The sequence below is a fragment of the Chenopodium quinoa genome, unplaced genomic scaffold (genome assembly GCF_001683475.1).
Source record: "Chenopodium quinoa cultivar QQ74 unplaced genomic scaffold, ASM168347v1, whole genome shotgun sequence".
Classification (NCBI taxonomy): Eukaryota; Viridiplantae; Streptophyta; class Magnoliopsida; order Caryophyllales; family Amaranthaceae; genus Chenopodium; species Chenopodium quinoa.
In genome coordinates, this window is record NW_018745533.1 from 696,251 (window position 1) to 711,864 (window position 15,614).

General features: G+C 31.5%; 1 protein-coding gene across 1 annotated transcript; it reads right to left on the reverse strand.

The window, feature by feature from the left end:
• Positions 1-328: 328 nt before the first annotated feature.
• LOC110715872 (polygalacturonase-like) lies at positions 329-8,955 on the reverse strand. Its single transcript, XM_021894494.1, has 4 exons — positions 8,804-8,955; positions 3,749-3,893; positions 642-1,163; positions 329-550 (listed from the first exon to the last, which is right to left on the reverse strand). Exons 1-4 carry the CDS (start codon positions 8,953-8,955, stop codon positions 329-331), a joined length of 1,041 nt encoding a protein of 346 aa, XP_021750186.1.
• Positions 8,956-15,614: the final 6,659 nt, after the last annotated feature.

Here is a 15,614-nt window from a genome sequence, read left to right on the forward strand (position 1 = left end):
ATAAACCTCTCAGACACTGCATGTTTTCATAAAATTTAATGTGAAACAGGCCCTTTCATTTTTCGTTTTTTGATACTAGCTATATTATATAGAGTCAACACTAATAAATAATTACTCTAAACCTTATTAAATAAGTTATGATGGAGCTCTTACAAATTATGTCATATGAAAAAGTATTCTTTGGGTAAGGTAAGAGTTCATAAAAACTAGTGGAGTATGTATTCAACTTTGAGGTTTAAACTTTATAATCTAAACGTATTTTTCACAATATTCATTAAAGGTATACACAAACTAAATATTTTTTTGTATTATAAACTGTTTATAAAAATCAATTGAAACAACTTTTAGGTTGAACATTTCCAAAAGTTGATCCCTCACAATTGTTACAAAAAGAAGAAGCTTGCTTGTTCTTGTGAGTCAACTTTATATTCTTCAATTTTATTCCCAAACAACGATGCTTTGGGCTACAATCAAATTTCACAGCAATTGACGTTGTTGATGATCCATGGATATCGTCATATGTTACGTTACTTATTCTTACTCCAGAAACCTATTCACAAAAAATAAGAAAAATCATTTTATAAGATTTAAAATAAAAAATTTAAATAAGATTTTGAACATAAAAATATAGTCTAATATACCTCTCCAGGACAATCCTTATGATTGGAGCAATATTTTTGGTCGATGATAATTGGATTTTGAGCATTCTCCATTGTGAGATGCTGAAACACAACATCACTGACAAATCCATCACTTGGTCTTCCCCAAGACTTAATTCTCACTCCATTATCTATATTAATAAAAGTTGACGTTTGTACCGTGACATTGTGAACTTTTGCCTCATGTAACGTTTTTCCTAAACTCCCAATACTTATACAATGACCGGGACCACATGTGATATCTTGAATCCACAAATATTTAGTTCCCGATCCAATTGAGATATAATCATCTCCTGCAGCAATGTTCGAACTCGATATTGTAATATCAATTGATGATTGTACATGAATACCATCGGTGTTAGGACTATGGCCCGAGGCAAAAATCGTAACCCCTTGCACTTTCACGTTTTGACAATCATCAATAACAATATGGTACAATTGACTGTCTAATGAGTTTATACCATTTATTTCAATATTTTGGGAATTGTTATTTCGGATGATATACTACAAGAGGGGGGGTGAATTGTAGTATGTTCCTAGTGCCTACTTTTCGCAGAATATAAAACTGATTGCTGTTAGGAACTTAGACAATGCAAAGCGGATTTTACGAGGAAACCATCCAGGGCCCAACTGGAAGTAAAACCTCGACCTACCTTAGGGATTTCAAACACAAACTACTTCACTATAATAGGGAAAAAACCAAGTTACAACCTATTAAACACGGACCTTTATTTTACAAGTTCCTTACTGGACTTGCTACTTGATAGGACCCTATCCTACCCAATCTAAGTACCACACTTAGATTCACTCGTACCACCAACGTACTACACGTACTGCCAAAGTACAAAATACTTGTACCACCTAAGTACAAAACTCACAGCTTCACCTAGAAGCTTACAAATTGCACTCTTACAATTATAACGAGAATCCTCACGAACTCTCACACCCCAATACATAAAACACTCAAAACCCTTTTCCCCAATTACAAGCTCTCAAAGAATAACTCTAAATACATACCAATGAATAAAGAGATAAAACTAATATGCTGGACACTTCAAGATATGTCTGGAACTTACTGGACGAACTGTAACTGGAACTTGACTGGAACTTTGACCTGGAGGTTTGACTTAGCTTTGTGGTGAAGGATGAAACCATTAAGCACGACCACTAAGCTTCATCAGCCTCAACTTTGAATGAATACATATGAGCATATTTATAGTACACCAAAATTATTCTTTTCGTAAAAGATAAGTTTTATTAAAAGATAGAAATAAAAGATATTTTCCAAAAATAAGTTTTCCAAAAATATATCTTTTGTTAAGAATATATTCAATCAATAATAATAAGATATATTTACCATAAAATCAGATTTTATCTAAATCTTATATTTTCCAAATATACTAATATATCTTACCATATCTTTTTACAAAAGATATAATCACCATATCATTTAACAAAAGATATAATTGCCATAAAATTAGATTTTATTTAAAACTTATTTTGCTGAAAATATTTTCCAAAAATAACTTATCTTTTTCCAGAAGGATTTATTAGAAAATAAATATCTTTATTCTGTATAACCAAATCCTTAAAAGATATGCACGTGGTAGATAAATATATATCATTAAATTCGACCTGCGACCTTTAACGACGTGCAGACGTAAGTTCCAATTAGGTTTTGGAACTCTAACAGTCTCTGAGTTCCTGACAAGTCAGTAACTCTAATTTCATTGACTATCATCAGTTCACCTTGGTTCTTTAGACTTGTTATAGACTGACTTTTATGTCCAACATACTTACATGAATCCTAGAGTGATATACTTCAATTTCTTCGTCTTCATGTTGTTTCTTTGAAACTCTTGTTCTGAAATCTTGTAGTATTGATGTATTCTAGTTCTCGGGGCAAGTTCCTGTTAGGGAACTTAGATAGTTCTTGTTAGAGAACTAAGTTCCTGTTAGGGAACATGCTCCAGCTTTCGTGGGAAAGCCTGCCGAAAGTTCCTTCTAGATCTTGTTAGAGAATACCTTCAGGTTCCTTCGTGGTTTGGCTCTCATGGGAGAACCTGCTTTAGGTTCATTCATTCTCTCTTGTTCCTCTTGAGGTCTTCTATGTTCCAACCCATTGACTTCACCTAAGTTAGTTCCTGTCTTCACATAAACACTTAAGAGAAACATTAGATTGAAGTTTGTTTGTCATAAACAAACTTCAAGTGAGAGAACTAATTAAACTTAAATCTTATGTAAATACTCCTACACATATATAGCTCATGTATGCATAGTGTACTTACCTCATGAAGCTAACTTATGCAAACACCTATTTACATAGTTACCTTCATGGTTCCTTAGCCATCATCATGCTTATAAACCATAACACTCATCATTGTTCTTGTTCTTCTATTGCTTATCATATACTGCTTAAGTTCCTTATATACTTGTCATTGCTCAGGTTCCTTGTATCATGTTCCAAGTATAACTTGTTCTTTCTATGCACAACTTAACAAACACGTTAGATAGATAATCATCATTAGTTTACAATCATCAAAACCTAATTACTCAACAAGAATTTACAAAACCTAAACTCTGCAATTCGAAAAAAAAAAAATCGTTGTATTAATATAAAAAAACACAGATTAATATATTCTATAGATTGATAAAAATTAATAAATCAGTTTAATATTTTAAAGCATGTAATAATAAAATGAAAGATAAAAAGGTTATTTTTCATTAAAATAGATAGGGTTATGTTTAACTAATTAAATATTAATTTGCGGAAAAAAATAAATTCATAATCACAAGCTCTTTAGAATAAGTTAATAAGACAACATTAACACAATAAAATACCACGGAGTACAGTATATGACTATTTATCGGAATAACAACCCCAAATCCTAATAATTCTAGAAGGTAAAAGATAAAATAAAACTAATTAAATTTTTTTAATATAATTCTTTTAAATTTAAATATTAATTTGTGTGGCCCTAACGTCTTTTTAATTTAAGTACATTTTGAGTACTATGTCGAGTTACATAATAATAGGTACGTACTAGTTAAATTTGAGCATTACTTTATGTAGAAAATAAATAACTTACTTCCACACCACGAGGACATGCTTCTTTTCCAGATCGCTTACAATTCCATAACTTAGCTCCTGCTGCGTCAAACACTCCACCAGAAAGTGTAAGGCCATTGACGTTTTGAGTACTATGTCGAGTTACATAATATAGATGTTGGATACTAGTTACATAAGCATACAAACACATATGAAGTACAATTTATGATTATGGATAATATTATTTTTAGTATAGATGATTTGATAAATTTCCATAAGATTCTAATCATATATCCTTTTTTTTTTAATCAGTAATCTAGTTTTCCTATAAAATGATAAGAAATATATATATATATATATATATATATAGGGGAGGGATCCGGTAAGAACCCCTCCTTATATAAGAACCTAGTATATATAAGAACCAATCTAATCCGTAGGATTAGATTGTAATAGACGCTCCAGATTAAAGGAATGTTAGTAATGGCATTATAGTAAATATGAAAACAGACCACCACCATATATAAACCCCAAATTTTCTCTCTCCTCAACCATAACCCACACTTTATAAAGTTTCTACTTACTACCTCACTCTCTCTCCTAAAACCCCCAAATTCTCTCCAAAAATCACGAAATTCTGATTTGATTTTTGTGATTTTTCTGATTTTAGCATGATTTCAAGTCGATTTTTTATTTTTCTCATTTGATTTTCATTAATTTTCGGCGATTTTAGTGTTCAAATTTCAGTGATTTTAGGGCTGGAATTTTTAGCGGAGTTAGGGTTCGAATTTTAGCAATTTTAGTGTTCGAATTTCAGCGATATTAGGTAATTTCAGCACTACTTGATTATTTCTTGTTTGTTTTTTTTTTTTTGCTGCGATTCTTTTTGGTTTTTTTGGCTTCATTTTAGTAGTATTTCGATTATATTGCTACCTCTGTATTCAATCTTTTATTGAATAGTCTATGTTTTCAGTTTTTTTGATGACTTATTGTATGTCTATTATGTTTTGCAACTAATTATGTAATTTCGGAATTTCTAAATGAATTAATTGACTTTTGTGAATTGTAAATTAGCTTAGGATGTTCTAAACTCTATCTCATAATGTTCTAAACTCTTTTTCCTTATGTTCTAAGTTAGTGATACCTCTTATTGCGTTCTTAATTGTTAGTGATATCATTGGTTGGTTGGCCTTTAGATGGATGAATTAGTGCTTTCGTTAGATTGATTGATTGACATATATTATCTTTGAGGGAAAACTTGGGGACTGAGGAGAAAGAGAGAGGGAAGGAGGGGTGGGAGGATTATGCTGGCTAGCTGGGCATTATTAATGAGTTCAAAGGCTTAAAATAGGTGGATGAACTTATAGTCTTATACCATGCTTATGAGTTATGAATTTATGATGTTGCAAACTTAACTGTCTCAAGATGAATTGTAGATGTCTGGCAAGTTAGGATGGTTTTGTATACATGATGGGGGCAATTTAACTTGATACAATGTGGCCATATCAATGCCAATGTAGCTTTCTAGTATGATAATTATCGATTTTAAAGTAGAAGTAGCTGTTGTCAAAATTAGTGGAGTATTGGGTGGGCCCCCTTTGGTTTGAGAAATTGTAAAATGTGAAGGGAGGAACACAGGCAAAGCTTTAGAACATAGGAAAAATAGTTTAATTTAGAACATGAGAGAAAATTTTAGAACATAGGCAAAAAAATTTAGAACATAAAAAAAGGTTTAGAACATAAGAAAGATAGTTTCGAACATGAGAGAAAATTTTAGAACATAGGCAAAAAAAAATTAGAACATAAGAAAGGGTTTAGAACGAACATAGGTAAAATAATTTAGAATATGAGAGAAAAATTTAGAACATAGGCAAAAAAATTTAGAACATAAGAAAAGGTTTAGAACATAGAAAGATAGTTTAGAGCATGAGAGAAAATTTCACAAGAAAAATTTTAGAACATAAGAAAAGGTTTAGAACATAGAAAGATACTTTAGAACACAAGAAAAAAATTAGAACATAGGGTAAATAATTTAGAACATTAGAAAACTAATTTAGAACATAAGGAGATTACTTTTACTGATTTAGAACATAGGCAGAAAACTTTACTGCTAGTGAGGGATGTGGATTGGAGATGCGGTGTAGGATAAGAGAGGGAGTGGTGAAGGTTAAGTGGCTGAGCAGCAGGGTAGAACATAGGTAAAAGAGTGGTGAAGGAGCAAATGTTTTGAACATAGGAAAAAATTTAAAGCACATGTTTAGAACATAGGTAAAACAAAATTTTAGAACACAGGCTTTAAAAAATTTAAAACATAGAAAAAAAATTAGAGTACAGGTTTAGATTATAGGAAAAAATTTAAAGCACATGTTTTAAATACAGGAAAACATTTAGAACATAGACAATAAATTAATTTAGAACATTGAAAATTTAGAGCACTAGTTTAGAACATAGGCAGTAGGAAATTTAGAACATAGGAAAAATAATTAGATCATAGACAAAAGAATTTAGAACATAGGAAAATAAACTTTAGAACATAGGTAGAAAAAATTTAGAAAAAAAAAAAAAACTTTAGAACATAAATAGACTAAATTTAGAACATAGGAAAAAAAAACTTTAGAATATAAATGGACTAAATTTAGAACATAGGATTAGCCAAAAAAAAAAAATTAGAACATACTTCGTATATGATTATACGAATCTATTTTATATTCTCAGTCATGGTTATTGTATCTAGCAATTTTTAGTTAACTTTACTACTTATAAATCATAAAAATCATTGATAGAAACATGAAAGACAACAAGGTCAAGGAAATTTAGAAAATTCTGAAAAATATCAGCAAAAAATAACAATTTATTATTATTACTAAAGAAGAAAAAGGCAATTTAGAACATAGGAAAACTCTCAAAACATAGATTTAGAACATTAGGGAATTTTTTTTTTAAGAAAATATTCTGAACATTTTTTAGAAAATTGAAAAAAAGCTTAGAACATAGGGTTGAATTACAGTACATTATTTAATCGTTGGGCATGCTAAAACCTATTAGCTCAAGTGGTAGAGCACTATGCAAATGCATAGAGATGTAGGTTCGATTCCTACATAGGTTATCAGCGTCATGCGATAATTCCACCGAAAGTTAAAATTTTTGGTTGGCGCGTTCTTCACAATGGGGTGCCTGTTCGGAGCTATTTAGCTAAACGGGGTATATGTAGTGATGATATTTGTCAAGTTTGTGGTGATGCTCTTGATTCTCTTATGTTAGACATGGTCTTACAATTGTTGTTGAGGCAGGCTTGTAGAATATTGAACTTGAAACTGATTTGCTGAAGTTGTACTCCCACCTGCAGAACAACATCGGAGAAATTTCGCCCTTTGGTCTGAATGTGAACGATATTTTGTGCATTGCTAATTCTTGTTCTTCTTTTTCTGTCAGCCATGTAGGGAGGGAAGGGAATAGGGTGGCACATAAGCTTGCCCAATCTAGTAATGAGTTTGATTGTACGAGAGTCTGGATTCAGGAGCTCCCTGCGATTTTCCTCTGTCAAACTGGTGTAATTTACTTGATAATACTTCCTAGTAGTAGTTGTGTTGGGTAATTTGTTAGCATGTGTTGGGTAATTTGTGAGCTATGGTGGTTGTTGTAGTAATAATGGAGGCATTTGAGTTTCTACATGTGATTGTTTTCCTCTACTTCTATGGGAGGGCGTTGATCTATATCAAAAACCTATTAGCTCAAGTGGTAGAGCACTATGCAAATGCATAGATGATGTAGGTTCGAATCCTACATAGGCTATATTTATAAATAACTATATTAAAAAAAACTTTAGAACATAGGAAAAAAAAACATTAGAACATAAGTAGACTGAATTTAGAATATAGGTAGTAAAAATTTAGAACATAGGAAAAAAAAACATTAGAACATAAGTAGACTGAATTAGGCAAAAGAATTTATAATATAGATAGAAAAAATTTGAACATAGGAAAAAAAAAACTTTAGAACATAACTAGACTGAATTTAGAACATAGGCAAAAGAATTTAGAACATAGGTAAACGAATATTTAGAACATAGGAAAAAAAAAACTCTAGAACATAAGTAGAAAAAATTAGAACATAGGTTGAAAAAGTTTAGAATATAGGAAAAAAAAACTTTAGAACATAAGTAGACTAAATTTAGAACATAGGAAAAAAAAATTTAGAACATAGGTAAAAGAATATTTAGAACATTAAAAAAAAAAACTTTAAAACATAGGTAGTAAAAATTTAGAACATAGGGAAAAAAAAACTTTAGAACATAAGGGATCATAAGAGTCTTAGAAGTGGTTGAGGAAATATAAGTTGACTTTGATAGAAGAAATTGGATTTAAATACATTGAGAAAAGAGAATGGAGGAAATAGATCATGGATGATGATCAGTACTTCAGTAAAATGAAATCTCGGTTCATGTAGCTGACTCGTTTTTTTTCCTTATGTTCTAAATTTTTTCCTATGTTTTAAATTTGTTTTTCCTATGTTCTAAATTTTTTATTTATGTTCTAAAGTTTTCCTATGTTTTAAAATTTTTTTCTGCTTATGTTCTAAATTTTTTGCTATGTTCTAAATCTTCTCATGTGTTTTAAAATTTTAAGCTTATTTTCTAAATTTTTTCAGCTTATGTTCTAAATTTTCTTTTTTTCTGCTTATGTTCTAAATTTTTTGTTTTTGCTTATGTTTAAAATTTTCTTTTTCTGCTTATGTTCTAAATTAAATATTTTTCCTATGTTCTATATTTTTTTCAAGCTTATGTTCTAAAGTTTTTCCTATATTCTAAATGTTTTTCCTTTGTTCTAAACTTTTTTTTTGCTTATGTTCTAAAGTTTTTCCATGTTCTAAATATTTTTTTTCTTTGTTCTAAATTTTTTATATTTATGTTTTATATTTTTTTCCTATATTCTAAATATTTTATTTTTCTTGATGTTTTAAATTTTTTTTGCTTATGTTCTAAATTTTTGTCCTATGTTCTAAATTTTTTCCCCTATGTTCTAAATGTTTCGTGCTTATGTATAATAGTCTCACCCAAACGAAAAAAGTAGCAGGCTTAAACACACGCTGAGCATACTCTATATAATCAGCCAGCATCTTTAAGTAATATACAGCAACCTGAATAGGATCAGACACGAGTCCTTGATGCAAACATAGAACCAAGATGCCTAAGCCAGCATATACAAAACTGTTAAGCTCCTTTTTGCCAATCCTATCAGTCACCCACATGAGACGCTAAAAAAACTAGAGGTTGGAGAATCAACTAACAGCCCCACATACTCACTCTGAGCCCATATTACAACAACATCATGGTACTCAAAAATAGCATGTAAATAGTCTCACTAGCAGCCCCACATCCCTGGCACACGCTATTAGCAGCAATATGGGGATGGTAAACCTCTTTTTCATAGCAATACTACCCTTACAAGCCCTCAAGACGAAGTGTCGTAGTTTAAGTAGTCTTTCCATACCCCAAACCAGCTTCCATAAGCCTTTCACCTTGTTTCCATGGAGTGTATACCACGCTTGACTTTAGTTCAGATGGTGAAGGACTGTTCCACTTTGTTACAGCTAAACTCTCATACAAACTCTCGTCTCGATATTATACAAATGAACCTACGTGGGATTCGAACCCACATCTTTTGTGCATTTGCACAATGCTCTACCCATTGAGCTACTAGGCTAATGTATATAAAACATTTGTACCCAAACCTTCACTTACACTACACTAAACTGCCTCACTAACACAATTGGAACAACACTTATTCAAAATGATGTTGTAAAATATAATACGACTGTTGAACAATATGAGTCACTTAAAAGGATATGAAAGCCCCAAATTTCCTACAAATCAAAGCTTAAGAAGTCAATAGGTATTGTCAATAGTAGCACATCATTTTCTCCGATGCATGACATACTAGGAAAAGGTTATAGCAAACGAAAAAGGTACAACTACGTCAACTAGACTACCTAACCCGTATTAAGACTCATGATTACATTATTTAATATCCAAAAGATTTTGTAGCAGATGGTGTATAAGTAGACAATTTAAACAGGTTGTACAAACAAATGCCAAGAAACAAGGATTGCCCTTCCTTTATTTAATCAAAAATTTGGTGGACAACTAACACATAGCTATAGGCATCAAGTATGCATAAAAAACATGCCAGCCAAGAAGAAAAGGCCAAACCTCTTATCTTATGCTGGGATTAATAACCTGCATCAAGAAATTTCAAACAAAATTGAGAAATACTACGTACATTTGGAGATGACATTTCAACCTGAAGTGCAATAATATTCTACTCCAAAAAACACCATACTATCCACTAGTTTCTTTCAATCAGTACATGAAAAATGAAGATCACTAACAATTAAGAAGACAACAAGAGGATATCACTAATTTAGAACATGCTGACATACAAATCGCAAAAATCAAGGAAAAATTTGAGAAAAAATCGCATAAAAACGCAGCAAAATCACATCAAAATTGCAGCAAAAAATTGCAACAACATCGCATAAAACAAATTAAATTCTTCGAAATTATTGGAGTATAAGTTACCTTTGCATTTCAGAACAAATTGTTGTACGAATTTATTGTTCTTCGTCTCCGTCCATTCAATTTTTCTTCGATTTCCGTCAAACTAGGTTTCGAATTTGCAAAATTTCTACTTAAATTTCTCAATTCAACTAGTTTATGCAACTTAATGAACAAATTTAGCTGAATTTGAGCAAAAAGTAGAAGAAAATCGTTGTAATTTGCTTCAATTAGGAGCGATTACGGTGGATTTCTGAGAAGTTTGGGGGTTTTAAGAGAGAGAAAGTGGTGGGAAGTGTGAAATGTGTTTGAGAAGTGTGAAAGATACGTGAAAGAGGAAGATGAGAGGAGGTGTATGTATGACGCATGAAATTACAAAAATGCCATTACTATGGCTGTATTTAGGACAGTTAGATCAAAACTAATAAACGGCTGAGATTGGTTCTTATATAAGATTGGGTTCTTATATAGAGGAGGGTTCTTACATGAGCCTTCCTCTATATATATATATATATATATATATATATATATATATATATATATATATATATATATATTATTTATCTCGCCCGTTGATTCTATTTTTTACCTTTAATCATTATGTGTGCAAATATCTAAAGTATTAAAACTAGGTCATAACTCAAATAGGGTTTTAGGAGAACTGACAAGACCCGTTCAAAAAAAAAAATTAATAAATAAATAAAATAAAGGAGAATTGACAAGAAACAAGGCTGAGAAGTAAAAACGATTTAATAAACCTATTCACTTCTAATTGGTTATCATGCTCTATATTCGGAATTGGCTAATTTATGTATGTTGTTGAACTATCTGAGTACTAAGAAATTTGCTAGTGCAGCCACAATTGCTACATATATGTATATACAACAGTGACTGCACAAGCCAAGTAGTCTATTGAATTTAATTAAGAAATATCAAAGTTATACATCTTTTGTTTCAGGGAATTGTTCTTTTAGTCTTCTATAAGTGATCGATCGAGAGCAAATTTGGTGGCGATTGATCAAATCTGTAGTATGCAATTGACAAACCCATTTGATCGAGAGCTTTATTTGATGCTTGGCTTCCTGGCATATCATATTGATTAAAAACATTGTAATCTACTTTTCGTATTTCATGCAGAATTATATTTTTATAGTTTAGATATGTATTAGAAAAGGTAAACACATCATTAGTTATTTGATTTGCGTAGTACTCCATCTATTTCAAAATACCCCGATTTAATTGGCATATTTGCTAATTTAATGCAAAACTTTGACTAATGGTATCTTAATTTAATTATTAACTCGGGAATGCCTCGGGCGATGCACGGGATATAATGGACATTGGACTTTGGTTGGAGACATAACTACTTGTCTATTTTTATTAGATACTTTATCACTACCTCTATTTTTTTATAAGCTAGAGTCAAATTTATACATTTGTCAAAACATAACTTTGACCATTAATATCTGTAGGGAATATTTCAAGCATTAATCCCCTAGCTTGAACCCCAGTGTGATCATACACTAAAGTACAGTGGCGTCCAAAAGGGAAGAAGATAGAGCAAAAGAGTCGCCAACAAGTTTTAGAAACTTGTAAACCGTTCACGAGGTGAAGGTTACACCCCTTAACAATCCAAGAGATCGTCAACTCCATAAGGTCTTGAACCAAATAAGGGTTCAGGGATGAAGGTACAAATCCAACCTAAAAGAGATTGAACCTGCCCTAATAATAGGCCTCTACTTTATTCTGATCGTATTCATGTGCGCTTTCTGACTAACATGCAATCAATGAGATTAACCTTAAACCTGTTTATCTATGTTGGTTGAATTTAATGCACAAATAAACTATTATTGGCGATCACTTGAATTATAATCAAATTAACCCTAAACAAGATTATTAATTATCTTATTAAGAGTGATTACAAGTACCAATTCCCTTAAACATGCATAAAAGGCGTGATCAAGCAATAAAACCATCAAGCAGCATAATAAATAATCATCATAATAATTATAAAAATAATCATAATAATAATAATAATTAAAATAATCATGATCATAAATTATAACAATTATAATCTTAATTAACATAATCATGTTAAAGCATAATAATAATAGCAAGATCCTAGGCATGATACTAACAAGATTAATAACAAACCCTAGCATGTCACTAAACAATAAAGATCAAAGCTTTAACCCTAACATGATACTAACATGAATAAATATTAGGAAGAACATAAAAGGCATCATAACAATCATATTTAATATTAAAGTTACCTTAGACATGATACTAGGAATATCATAATAACAATCTAAACATGATTCCTATATTATAATAAAAACCATTAAAATACTTACTTCGATGTCTCGTACCTCTTTCTAATAACAAAATACACACGTTAGTAACTTCAAGGAAAATAATAAAACAATTAAATTAAATAATAATTGAAATAGAGATTAGGGACTAAACCCTTTGAAATTAAACCTTTCACGTCTAGGGCGAAGGCAACTTCGAATATGGCTAGGTGTATCTAAATCTAATGAATGCGGAATTTTTATATTTGTGAGAAGGCTAGTTTAGAAAAGAGAGAGAGAGAGAGAGAGAGAGAGAGAGAGAGAGAGAGAGAGTAATCAAGAGAATCTTGATGAGAGTTGGTGAGTATTAGAAAGAATAAGAATTGATGAGAACTCGTGAATGAAAACGGAGTTTTTACGACATTATTTATAAAGAAAATTAGCCAAAAGGACAAAATATCAAAACAGAGTTCTGACGCAAAAAAACTAAGTTGGCGCCAAACGCTGACCTTGGCGCCAGACGCTAAGGCTAGCGCCAGGCGCCAAGCGTAGCGCCAGGCGCTACAGCTGGCGTTTGACACTGACTTAGAAATTCACGCGTTTTCTTAAAATCAGATAGAAATTACCGTACATGAGGATAAAATCGTATTTTTCCTCAAAATGTTCTTTGATTCTAATTAAACTCTGAAAAGTCAACAAAAGTCAATTTATCAATGCTAATTGAATTAGGAATGAAAAGAACCTTCTAGAAGAATCTAGAAGACTAAAATCATTCCTAATTGTATTAGGAATGACAAATCCATATTAGGCCCTCCTCTATATCATTGGGCCGCACATAAGGCTCAACTCGAGTCCAGTTCAGTAATTTGGCCATAACTTCCTCAATATTCATTGGAATTGGGCTTATAATATATTGTTGGAAAGCTCTTTTCAAGCCCCATCCAACTACACTACTATTGGACCCATATCATGGACCAACCAAATTGGAGTGGCTGTTTTCTTAAAATAGGTTTTCAAAAACAGAGAGAAAAGAAAAGAAATTAAAAATATCCGCAACACTAAAATTTCCACACTTTCACTTCATTTGATTACGATTCGACGTGAAAGGAATTCATCACTGGGTTTGGTTTTGGCGAGACACAAATGGGTGTCTACAATATCTTTTAATAAAAGATTAGTAAAAATTATCAAAAGAAAATATATATATAAAGTAGACATTATGACAAATCCAATAACATATTATATGATTATTTTTTTATATTATGAAAACTAATAAACATAGCCCTAAGCTAAAATGGAAAATTGAGAAAAAAATTAACACTAATAACACCGATTTGCGCGTGATTTTGTCATGAATTCCTAACTTAATTCCATTTTGGGTAGTGTATTTAATGGTTATACATAGTCCTGAGGGATACATATATTAAAACTCTTATACTCCATACTATATATTGGTAAAAATTAAGTCAATGATGACATATAAATATTGAAAAATTTCAACTCTAGCTTATTAAAAAAGCCTAGAGAGTATTTTTTTTAACTAAACAATTGATTAATTATGTCATTGTTGTTATTAATGTATCATGTTCGTATCCTACCCATAAACTGAAATAAGCTGAGCTGAATTGAACTGATTGAAGCTGAAGTGAACTGAAATTAAGCTGAATTGAACATGCCTTAAGACTTGAAAATAGAAATGACTAACTTTTGCTGCATGTCATGTCACTTGAATAAACCTCACTCTTTGTGGCTTAATACTGTTGGGATTTCATGTACCAATATACAAAAAATATTTAAGGCCCAACATTTTTGTTACGGCCTTTGTAATTAACTTTGAAAGTTAGCCCATAAGAAACAAAGTTATACTTATACGCACACAGATGATGTAATCGTTCTATACCATATTTTACCCTTATTTTATAGTTATTTCCGTATGGTTTTTGAGCTCTACGGAGCTACTTCTCGCTAATATTCTCTTCTCTAGTATGGCTTGGTCTATTTAACTGTTTTTGTAGCACAGTACATGAAGATTTTCGGATGATTTGGACTTGTTTTGGATAGGAATGAGAGCTTATTAAGATGGAGAGAATTTTACCCGTGTCCGCCCTGGAGGGCAACATTGCCCTGGAAGCCAGGGCGAAGAAGGAAAAGAAGAGAAGTCATGAGAAAGAAGTGAAGAGTTCAACTTCCATCCGCCTGGACCGGGCGACATTGCCCTGGCAGACCAGGCGGACAAAAGCGCTGCATATGAAGGAATTCTTGAAGGCGTAAGCTCAATTTTGCTTCGCGCGCCCGATCGGGCGGAGTGTCGAAGACCCCGTTTTCCTATTTTTTTGGGATTTCTTAACTAAGGGATATAAATACCCTTTGTAAACCCCGACTAAAGCATACTTAGTTATTATTTTCTAGCTTTTAAATCTTCATTAGAACCCTAATATTCTCTTTAGATCTAGATTAATTTGCACTTTCAAGTTTTGATCTTTGTTCATCAGCAATTGGTACTTTTCTTCATTCAAGCAATTGGTATTCATCTTTATTTCTTCTTTTACTTTTTATTACTTATTAATCATGTTTTCTTCATTGAATATTGTTTTTGCTTTCATTAATATGTGTGAGTAGTTTCTTTATTCCAAGATCTAACGGAACCCGAATATGATTAATGCATGAATTAATTCTTTAAATTCTCTATTAATAATTGTAATTGATATGCTTAATTGATTATTCTTATGCCGATAATAGATTAGGGATAATTGGTATTGTTATTAATCCATTGTTTTAATCACAACGGGAGTTGGGTTTTGACGGATTTGAATAAATCAATTAAGGGTTTGAAGTTCATCACGGGAGTAGTTGAATGGATGATGAGGAAGTTAGAGTAATGTGCTTAAGGTCTTTAATTTACATGATTCCACGGAAGTAGGCTTGATTGTTATTAGAGAAGCCATTGATAAATCGGGAGAGACCATTGGTATTACTCATGGATTACTTTTCCTCATTAATAAATTGAATTATGTGTTAGGGGTAGAACGACTATTGCATTAACTGTATTCGTGGTGAAGCTT